Source organism: Ictalurus furcatus, chromosome 22 (assembly GCF_023375685.1).
Source record: "Ictalurus furcatus strain D&B chromosome 22, Billie_1.0, whole genome shotgun sequence".
Lineage (NCBI taxonomy): Eukaryota > Metazoa > Chordata > Actinopteri > Siluriformes > Ictaluridae > Ictalurus > Ictalurus furcatus.
This window is the reverse complement of record NC_071276.1, coordinates 20,588,269-20,600,056: the sequence shown is the minus strand read 5'-3', so window position 1 is coordinate 20,600,056 and position 11,788 is coordinate 20,588,269. Positions and strand designations below refer to the sequence as shown.

At 42.7% G+C, this 11,788-nt stretch overlaps 1 protein-coding gene across 2 annotated transcripts in view; it reads left to right on the top strand.

The window, feature by feature from the left end:
- The first annotated feature begins 435 nt into the window (after positions 1-435).
- Positions 436-11,788, top strand: part of galnt9 (polypeptide N-acetylgalactosaminyltransferase 9) — a 75,009-nt gene continuing 63,656 nt past the window's right edge. The window contains exons 1-3 of one of the 2 annotated variants that reach the window (XM_053654069.1): positions 436-785; positions 912-1,000; positions 1,122-1,530. In XM_053654069.1, coding sequence (XP_053510044.1) covers positions 1,293-1,530 — 238 coding nt within the window. In that variant the 5' untranslated portion in view covers positions 436-785; positions 912-1,000; positions 1,122-1,292. Of the gene's footprint in view, positions 786-911; positions 1,001-1,121; positions 1,531-11,788 lie in introns of those variants that run through there. The other variant, XM_053654070.1, reaches the window with a different exon arrangement.

Below are 11,788 nucleotides of genomic sequence, written 5' to 3'. Positions count from 1 at the left end.
TATACGTATTTTAATTGTGTTTACCTTCAACAATGTTAATAGCATGATCGATAATATTTTCTGAAATTAGTTTTAAAATTAACATAACTAAACAACTATCATTTATTATTTATCATTTAATTCCATATAAACTGGAAACATGAAGCTCTTCGTGTCACAATAATCATAGTCTACATCTTTCATGCTCCCCACCCTTTTATATGTGTGTGTGTGTATGTGTGTGTGTGTGTGCATGTATATATATATATGTGTGTGTGTGTGTGTGTGTGTGTGTATATATATATATATATATATATGTGTGTGTGTGTGTGTGTGTGTGTGTGTATATATAGAGAGAGATAGAGAGAGAGAGAGAGAGAGAGAGAGAGAGAGGCCTGTATATTTATGGCCTCACTTTTGCATATTTATGAGTTGTCAGTGACGTCACTCCAGCGCGTGCTGGAGAAGGCAGCGCGGATTAGTGCGGGAAGAAGAGAGAGAGAGAGCGCGAGAGCGAGCGCGCGGACTGGAGCTCGCGCGAGTAGAGGGAGTTCGAGCTGCGTCGCTGTCAGTGCGCGAGCTCCGCACAAGCGCCTCAGAGTGACGGTTTTTCCTCCTTCTCTTCTCCTCAGCCTCCTGTGTCAGAAAAAAAACAACAATTTCTGGAAGATTCTGTTTTTATTGTGCTTTACTGATCATATTTCTTTGCTGTGTGAGCTTCTTGTGAAGTGATGAAATACATCGCCGTTTTCTTCGACCGAGAAAGGAAGGATGTAGCGTGTAAAAAAAGGAGGATGCTGCTAACGGTAAACCTGCGATTGGACACCAGAAACGGACATTTAACCGATTTGTTTATAAAAATGTCGTCCTGTCCTCGGTAGGTAAGATCTATAAATATTCCACGGTGTGTGTATTTGTGCTGTTTTCGGTAGCGTGAAGCTCTGAGGTAGCCGATAAAAGGTCGGAGATGCTGCAGCTGTGGGGTTTAAGGCACAATGGAGGCTGAAAGGAAAATCCTGAGGTAAAAAAAAAAACAACAACAAACAAACAACAACAACAATAATAATAATATTAATGACTTTCCTCATCTTCCTTGTTAGATTTTGGTCCTGACGTGAATGTTATTTCATTTCGTTGTACAGGCTACAGAAATGACCTGTCACCGCCACCACCACCACCATCATCATCATCATCCTCCTCATCCTCTACACCTCTAAACGCAGGAAGGCTGAAATCCCACCGGATCTAATCTGATCAGATCTGATCTGCGGAACGTTTGGTTTATCTATTTATTTATTAATTGTATTTTTTAAATGGCTGCGGCACGGAAAATCAAAACTTTGCTGACGGTGAACATCCTGGTGTTCGTTGGCATCGTGCTGTTCTCGGTGTACTGCCGGATCCAGGACCGGTCCGAGGAGCTCGTGCAGCTCGGGAGGTCGGGGGAGGCGCGCGCGCGGACCCGACATGGCAAAGTTACCGACACGGACCGGCAGTCCATCCTGCAGAGACTGGAGAGGCTCGAGGACGTGGTGTACAACCAGCTCAACGGTATGCGCGTGCACTCACGTCCAATACACACACACACACACACACATTATAGTATACACTTTTAAAAAATCAAGGTTCCAATTAGAGCCAAAAGGTTTTGTTGTTTTTCAACCGGATGCTATAGGAGAACCTTTTATAAGTTGCACAAAGAACCGTTTACTCTCAAGTTCAGAACCGAACTGTCTATTTACTGCCGCTTTAATGAACCCAAAAATGGTTCTTCATAGCAGTGCCACAAGGAACCATGTTATCACAAGTTCTCTTTAAAAAAAAACACCTTAGTTTTACGGAACCAAAGTTAGGTTCTTAAGAGTGATACTTGCCAGGAGAACCTTTTTCAGTCCCACAAAGAACCTTATACAGTAGGGTTCACTTTAACATGTTAAGGGATGACACCTTGAAGAACACTGCTCTGAAGAACCTATAATGAAAAAAAAAGAACTTCTTTAATCTCCGAAGAAACACAATGAAAAATGGTTCTTGACAAGAAGAAGGTTCTTTGCAGAACCTATGGTGCTGTGAAGAACCATTGAAGAACCTTTATTTTTAAGAGTGTGGTCTTGCAGTTGTTGCGTTCCTTTCTTTATCCCGGTCAGGGTCATGGAGGATCTGGAATGGGACGTGGATCCGTTACACGTTCACACCTGGTGCCGTTTAGAGTAGAGAGTTCACCTTCTGCCATGTTTTTTGTGAGGTGGGAGGAAACCGGAGAACCCAGAGGAAACCCGCTGGGACACACAGAGAGAAACCCGAGCTCAGGATCAAACCGGGAATCCTGAGGTGTAGGTTTAAATCCACACTAGGTACAGTCTCACAAATAAAGGTATCAGGGTGTACCATTCCGTAACTCAGCTGTGGTTTGGTACTATTAAGAACCTTTACTATGGTGTGGTGCGGTACCTTTAGTACGTATTTAGTACCTGGTAAGGTGCTTCGCCTTCTTGAGCAAAGCTTTAAAGGTGCATCCACCCAGACCTGCGTGAATATCAGTCTTTATAATTAACACCTGATCTTTAACTGCGTCAGAGGTTTATTTTGGAGAGCGATGCAGCGGCACTTTAGTACTTTAGCATTCCTCACCTGTGCTCACACAGATCAGCTTCCAAACCTCCACTCCAACACCACCATCAACGCCAACGCGCTCGCCATCTCGTACAGCGCTAACTAGCCTCTGCGTCCAACATCTTCGCTAATTCTATGCTAATCATTACTTACATGTATTTAACACGTTTCAGGGTGGAGGTTTCGTATAACTGACAATTCCTGTATGTACCTTCAATTATTTTATTAAAGCTACACTACAGCACAGTATGTTCACGTTTTCTGGTAAAAAGATATTAAAAATACAAAACATGTCTCCTTGATGGTATCGTCTCAAAGACAAGGTAAAGTACCTTTATTTCTGAGAGTGTAGGGGTTAAAAAAAACAACTGAAAAAGACATGAATGGTGGTGTAACACACCCGAATGATTTGATGGATGATGTCATTAACTTCAGCGTCGTTTCTGACACATTTGCATGAGCAAGAGTTCAGGCAGAGTTAATAATAATAATATCGTTTTTTATTTATAAACGTCTTTCAGGGAGCCAAGGACACGGGTACTGATACATATCAGAATGTCAAATAATGTGATGATAGTACTAGCAACACAATTTAAATAAAAGAAAAGGAATAAAATGGGCAATAATTAAACCCTGGCCAAAAAAAAAGTCACATAGTAAGCCTGCATTTCTGAGATAATTATTTAATGCGCTAACGTTTATGGGTTCACCTTCAACATTATTTGTAAAGTGTCAGTTTTACACGTGAGTTGTAGGTCTGTTTAACGTGTTTATCTTCCTAGTCTGACTGCTTTCCTTTTTTCCTGTCAGCTGAGCATGTAAAGTGCCTCTTTAATAAATAATAGTTAACTGATGTTATATACTTATTTACTGATAGGTAAAGTGGACACACACTGATAGACTTTGCAAAAAAAATGTTTAATAAGCTCACAATCATTCCAGATTCATATTTTCTTTTTAATCTAAGCAAAATCTGTAAAGGTAAATAAATAAATAAATAACTCATCTCACCCGTGCCCCCTGTGCAATTCCGTTGCACCCCACTAGGGCATCCCACGTCTACCCCGTGAGTTGAGTTAATGCACACGCTACACAAAGGACCACTGCGTTAATTCAAAACACTATCAGGCTCCGTCCACGTTAATCCAGATAGATCTGACCAACACCGGCGTTTCCGAACCGTTTCCTAAAATTGCTCGTCCGCACCAAAGCGTCTAAAAACCGCGCACGCGTAAAAGCGTAAGAAGCTTCGGCCTGCGTCGTGTCCGTCAGGCGTTTATTTAAAAACTCAAGCTGAAGGTTGTACGAAGTGACGTTAATCTTTAACAACGCTATCAAACAGGATCGCAGGCACAACGACTGGAGTACAGCGCCGTCCACCATCTTGTGTGTGTTGAGTTGAATGGGTAACATGAGTAAAAAAATACCTCATTGTTTTTGAATATCTCCATTTTTTGACCGACGTTCATCCACATGGGAGAGCGTTTTCGAAAAGCTACTTTTTCGCTGGACAAAAGCCAAAACGTAGAGAAAAAGATGCGTTTTCAAAAGTATCCGAATGAATATGGACTATGATGCTATACCGGAGGCTCTGAGCTTCCACTGACTCGTTAGCTGTATTATATAAACCTCGTCTAAAAGCAAGTGAGCAAAGTTCACACACCGAACAACCGACTACGTTTGGGACATCGTTTAGTAGAAGTTCTGCTTGAAGCTGTTCGGAGGTTTTAGGCTGTCTGGGTCAGATTTTCATTTCTGATTCATCCCTCTCTCTCTCTCTCTCCCTCCCTCTTTCCCTCCCTCCTGCTGCTCCTTCAATCTCATAATTATGAGCACAGTGTGCTAAAAGTCTCCTCGCTGCAGTCGTTTGGAAAGCTTCCATTCCAGCTTATTGTTATTCCGCAGCGGCGCCGTGTGTGTATGAAGGCGGTCACTCTGAATTTATCCCTTTCTGAATTTGAAGGAGAGCCAAAAAGGCACCACTTTACATGTCTTATCCTCGAATCGTCTCCGTAACCGACGCCATGTGTGTCGATATGGCGCTTTTATACCATAAATGTTGCACGGGATTCTATAAAAGTGATATATGGAGTGTGTGAAAAAGTCAGGAACCGATCAGGAACCGTACGCACTACATCTTCACCCTTACGCTCGACGCATGTTTCTGCAGATGTTGCTCAACACACTGTTTTCCCACTGGTTCCTGACTGTACAGTAGTGTACTTGTTTCTATAGATTTTTATACAAATTCACACTTTAGGTTCCAGGTTTTATTGAAATGTTCCATTTTTTCACATTTGTACAAAATAAAGACCTCCTCTCTAATGGAACAGTAACAACCACAGCGCTGCTGAGTTCTGGATCCTGATTGGTCAGAAGGTGTTGTTGAGTTCTCTATAACAGCAGGTCTGATAGTAGCGCAGGTTTATATCAACGCGCTCATTCTGATACGTTATTGTTTCTATAGTAACGGCTTGTTCACAGGGACTCGTACGATGGAATGCTCTGCTAATAACAACTGTGTTGTTTTCTGTAATGAGATGTTTACTTCACATTTATGGAACATTATGGGGTCTCGGAGAACCGAGAAGAGCGAGCGCGTGTGTTTATAAACCTGCAGCCTGTTTTTGTGGTTTTGTAATTTTGTGTGTGATTATAAAGGTTTCTCAGGGGAAATCCTCCATGTTTGATTAGTTTTGCGGTGTGTTTAGAGCGTGATTGCTCTCTCAGGAAGGTTATCTATCAGCCACAAAGACCACACCCTGACCACACCCTGACCACACCCTGACAGGAGACAGGAGTTCAAATCCCTACAATACCTCATCTGAGCATTCTCGCCTATTATATTATATTCACTCACTTAACAAGATTCACTCTCACATACTCACCAAAACTTGCACTCTGATTGGTCAAGAGGTAAAAAACTGCTCAATGTCACTGCGAATAGGGAGTGTGGTTTGGGACACGCCCACAGTGTACTGATGATGGTGTTATAGCTAATAGGGAGTTTGGTTTGGGGCACCCCCACAGTGTACTGATGATGGTGTTGTAGCGAATAGGGAGTGTGGTTTGGGTTTCGCCTGCAGTGTACTGATGATGGTGTTGTAGCGAATAGGGAGTGTGGTTTGGGTTTCGCCTGCAATGTACTGATGATGATGTTTGTGTGGCCTATATAGTGAAACGGGAACAAAGTGTGTGGTTTGAAACACTCTCACTATGGACTGATAATAGTGAACAGGCTGTTTGGTTTAGCACATGTCCATAGTGGACTGATGGTGATATAGTAAATAAGTTGTATGATTTGGGACACGCCATCTGTGTATTTCTGATAGTGAGTTGTGTAGTTAACAGGGTCAGAGTGATTTGGGACACGCCCACAGAGGGGTGATGATAGTGAATGGGGTCAGAGTGATTTGGGACACGCATACAGAGGGGTGATGATAGTGAATGGGGTCAGAGTGATTTGGAACACTCCCACAGAGGGCTGATGATAGTGAATGGGGTCAGAGTGATTTGGGACATGCCAAAAGTGGGCTGATGCTAGTGCACAAGGCCAGAGTAATTTGGGAAACACCAACAGAGGGGTGATGATAGTGAACGGTGTCAGTGAATTGGGACACTCCCACAGTGAGTTGATTGTAGTGAACAGGCTCAGTAATTTGGGACACGCCCACAGTGAGCTGTTTGTAGTGAACAGGGTCAGTGATTTGGGACACGCCCACAGTGAGCTGATGGTAGTGAACAGGGTCAGAGTAATTTGGGACCAGCCCACAGTAAACTGATGGTAGTGAACAGGGTCAGTAATTTGAGACAAGCCCACAGTGAGCTGATGATAGTGAACAGGGTCAGTGATTTGGGCTACGCCCACATTGAACAGAATGTAGTGTTCAGGGTCAGTGATTTGGAACATGCCCACAGTGGGCTGATGATAGTGAACAGAGTCAGTGATTTGGGCCACGCCCACAGTGAGCTGATGATAGTGAACAGGGTCAGTGATTTGCACCATGCCCACAGTGAGCTGATGATGGTGAACAGTGTCAGTAATTTGGGACACACCCACAGTGAGTTGATTGTAGTGAACGAGGTCAGTAATTTGGGACACATCCACAGTGGGCTATTATAGTGAACAGGGTCAGTGATTTGGGCCACGCCCACAGTGAGCTGATGATAGTGAACAGGGTCAGTAATTTGGGCCACGCCCACAGTGAGTTGATTGTAGTGAACAGGGTCAGTGATTTGAGACAAGCCCTCAGTGAGCTGATGATAGTGAACAGGGTCAGTGATTTGGGACACGCTCACAGTGAGCTGATGATACTGAACAGGGTCAGTGATTTGGGACACGCCCACAGTGAGCTGATGATAGTGAACAGGGTCAGTGATTTGGGACACGCCCACAGTGAGCTGATGTTAGTGAACAGGGTCAGTAATTTGGGCCACGCCCACGGTGAGTTGATTGTAGTGAACAGGGTCAGTGATTTGGGACACTTCCTCAGTGAGCTGATGATAGTGAACAGGGTCAGTGATTTGGGACATGCTCACAGTGAGCTGATTGTAGTGAACAGGGTCAGTGATTTGGGACACGCACACAGTGAGCTGATGATACTGAACAGGGTCAGTGATTTGGGACACGCCCTCAGTGAGCTGATGATAGTGAACAGGGTCAGTGATTTGGGCCACGCACACAGTGAGCTGATGATGGTGAACAAGGTCAGTGATTTGGGCCACGCCCACAGTGAGCTGATTGTAGTGAACGGGGTCAGTAATTTGAGCCAGGCCCACAGTGAGTTGATGATATGGAACAGGGTCAGTGATTTCGGACACACCCACAGTGAGCTGATGATAGTGAACAGGGTCAGTGATTTGGGCCACGCCCACAGTGAGCTGATAGGTCAGAGTGTATGTTGTAAGCTGAAGCAGCTGAACTGTTCTACATGTATTCTGTTTATTGAAGTGGAAATAAAGGTTTGGATGTGTCTGAGCTCACGCTCTGTGTCGTCTGTGTCGTAAATCAGGACTTTCTGAAGCGTTTAAAACCCTCTCAGGACTTTCAGTTATTGTACGCATGAATGTCTGCTTCTGAAGTCTTTTTTCTGTGTTTATTAATTAGGGTTTTAAATCTTTCTCAGCAGGGGGTCGGATCCAGATGCAGAATAAATGCAGCACAGATGCTGGGTGTGTAATTTAGGGCAGCGCTCACGGGTACGTGTCTCATTCTGTAGGTGAAATGTGAACTATGGAGTGAATACAGCAGATGGTTGGATGAAGAATAAATACAGCATTGCTTAAAATGCACAGAAACAGCACAGAGATTTCCTCCCTCCGTTATCACTGTGAGGATTTTAACACCAGCTCGTCCACTTTTAAATCCGGGAGTTGCAGACAGGCAGTGTGTACACCGTCTCCCAGTTCACACCCACTTCATCCAGGGAAAAACATCTCGAGAAATGATCCAATATTCACCATGAGATTATTATAAAACAAACTGAAAATGATGACGCCTCTTCGTAGAAAGTTCTAGAAATAAATGCGTTGTAATTTTATTTGATAGTAAGCCCATAATGAGGATTATTATGTAAATTTCGCTATGATGAAGATATTTTCACTTGATATCATTTATTGTGCTGTGGAGTGTTTATGATAACCATATGGGAGCTTTTTATTACACCGGATACAAACAAATTTATTCATAAACAGTTTATAGGAGCATTTACACAGGAAATGTCCTCATGAAAATCCTGTTAGTTACAAAAGCTTTCATATCTACATTCCTTTATTGTGTTTGTGTAAATGTGTGTATACGGAGACTGAGTAACGTGAACCTCCACTGATCAGATTCAGATCCATGAGTCATTTCCTACCCAGATCAGACTCAAAATCACTCTAATTTAATCACCACTTTCTCCTCTCTGTCTGTCCTGCTCTCTCTCTCTGTCCTACTGGCTCTCTCCCAGTCTCTCTCTGTCCTACTGGCTCTCTCCCAGTCTCTCTCTTTGTCCTACTGTCTCTCTCTGTCCTACTGTTTCTCTCTGTTTCTCTCTGTCCTACTGTCTCTTTCTGGCTCTCTCTGTTTCTCTCTCTGTCCTACTGTCTCTCTCCCAGTCTCTCTCTCTGTCCTTCTGTCTCTCTCTCTGTCCTACTGTCTCTCTCCCAGTCTCTCTCTGCCCTGCTGTCTTTCTCTGTCTCTCTCTGTGTCTCTCTCTGTCTTACTGTCTCTTTTTCTGTCTCTCTCTGTCCTACTGTCTCTCTCCCAGTCTCTCTCTCTGTCCTTCTGTCTCTCTCTCTGTCCTACTGTCTCTCTCCCAGTCTCTCTCTGCCCTACTGTCTCTCTGTGTCTCTCTCTGTTTCTCTCTCTGTCCTACTGTCTCTTTTTCTGTCTCTCTCTGTCCTACTGTCTCTCTCCCAGTCTCTCTCTCTGTCCTTCTGTCTCTCTCTGTCCTACTGTCTCTCTCCCAGTCTCTCTCTGTGTCCTACTGTCTCTCTCCCAGTCTCTCTCTCTGTCCTATTGTCTCTTTCTCTGTCTCTCTCTCTCTGTCCTACTGTCTCTCTATCTCTTTAATGGCATGACAAATAATCGTACATTTGTATTGCTAAAGCAAGTACAAAGGAAGGGTAGTGTAAAAACAAGAGAGAAAAAAAGACAAAATAAAATAAAATTGAATAAAATACTAATAGATTAAATAAAAAATAGTGCAAACTCTCTCTCAATAAATTTTAATAAATAAAATTTGTAATAAATAAACAAAATCTGCAATATTTTGTTTATTTATTATAAACAAATTATATTTATTAAAATTTGCTCATTGTTATTTTGATTTATGATTAATAAATAATAAACCATATAAATAGTCATGATGAAGCACTCAGTAAAATATATATTTAAAAGCTCTAATTAATAAACACTGAATTAATAATGGAAATAAATAAGACTCCTATATCCTACAGTGTGTTCTCTTTTTTTCAGCCAAAAAAGCAATTTAAGACTAAAACACACACACACACACACACACACACACACAGAGTACACAAGTAAACAGATGAATCAGCAGCTTTGAGCTTCATAACCAATGGATATGCCTCTCTGGGGTATTAAGCAGAATTTCTCTTGCAGTAAGTTTATTAGTCAACACTAAAACAAACTCATTTTGCTCTGGACGGTGAAAACGGGACGAGTCAGCACAACGCAGAGGCGTACGGGTCATTTCGTTTCGCTGAGCCCACAACTGTGCACTCTAGGAATAATCATATCTGACATGCTTTTAATTAAATATGTGCAGTTGAAAAGAACGGCTATTTATGCAAAACTCATTTCCATGTGGATAAAAGAGATTATTTTTATTAGTTCATTAGAAAATATTACAAACAGGTTCAAACAAATCAGACTGTGGAGGCGTGTAGTACGGTTTCACTGAGAGAACTGTGAGGCAACTACAGATAAAAAGATGACAAGATGGTGTCTCTTTAATTCTGACACTTGTACTGTTCTAACATGCAGTTTAAATGAAAACTAATTAATTTCCCACTGTGTTTATTTAAAGCTGATGTGAAATTTCACTTAGTTGTGATGAGATGAGAGGAGAATACATCTGATTTTGAGCCGTTTGAGAAGCATATGAGAGCGCACGGTGGCTCAGTGGTTAGCACGTACACCTCCAGGGTCGGGGGTTCGATTCCCACCGTGGCCCTGTGTGTGTGGAGTTTGCATGTTCTCCCCGTGCTGCGGGGGTTTCCTCCGGGTACTCCGGTTTCCTCCCCCAGTCCAAAGACATGCATGGTAGGCTGATTGGCATGTCCAGAGTGTCCGTAGTGTATGAATGGGTGTGTGAGTGTGTATGTGATTGTGCCCTGCGATGGATTGGCACACTGTCCAGGGTGTACCCCGCCTCATGCCCGATGCTCCCCGTGACCCTGAAAAGGATAAAGCGATATAGAAAATGGATGGATGGATGGATGGAGAAGCGTATGAGACTGGAATCTATCTCATGCGGACCGAGTGACGGCTGTGTAATGTTTTCTGCAGATTTGCGGCCGTGTGTCTGTAGAATCGAGACGAGGCCAGACATCTGTGTGCTTTCGCAATGCACCACTCACCTTTCAGCCACTTTCAGTCTGCCTGTGTTTCTTAATCCCTGCTGCAGTCTTCAAGTCTTCACTGCTTAGTGATGTTGTGCTTTGTAGCCTCAGGCTGTCTCTGTACATTTCACAGCAGTACAGCTGTAGCCAGATTTTACCTAAGTCACATTCCAGCCATACAGTGCAGAAGGTTATAACACACACAATCAGGCTTCTTCAGGATAAAGCATACAGCGATATAAACAAGCAAAGGTCGATAAACAGGCCAGTCGGGAAAGCAACCGTAAACAAGGGAGAGTCAAAACGGAGAAATAAATAAATGGCTTAAAAATGGACGTCTGTGGCATATAGGGTAAGAATCAGAATAAGAATCGTCAGAATTGGAATTCTGACTTGTCATAATATGAATTGTCAGAATCTGAATCTGAATCATCAAAATATGAATCTGAATTGTCAGAATCTGAATCATCAGAATCCGAATCTGAATCGTCAGAATAGGAATCAGATTCGTCATAATAAGAGTCATCAAAATCTGATTCAGAATTGTCAGAATCTGAATCATCAAAATAAGAATCATCTCAGTTCAAATCAGAATCATTAGAATCGGAATCAGAATCGTCATTATAAAAATCGTCAGAATCTAAACCAGAATCTTTAGAATCTTCAGAATCCAAATCAGAACCGTCACATTTTCTCTGAGTAACTGCGCTACATCACACCACCCCATCACTCAGTGCTTTTGTCATGTCACAGCAAATTAGTGACTCCATTTCCCAGAATGCACTGCGAACTACAAACATGGCCAATGACGACTGCAACTTCCAAACTACACACAGACACGGTCACCTTCCCCAGAAGACTAATCACACACCTGTTCCCAATCACACTCACACCACACTTTAAAGGAGACTGTTCATACACTAGACCTTTGAGAAGTAAATGTTGGTCTAATCTCTGTCGGTACAAGCAGTTCTATTGTGTTGTGCTTCTGGTTCTGATTCTGTTTTGCCTTGGACTTTGATTATCTGCCTTACCTGCTATACTCCATCTGCCTGAATATTTGACCTCTGTCTGTCCTCGTTGTTGATTTTGCCTTGCTCTTTGGATTCAATTCTCTTCAATAAAA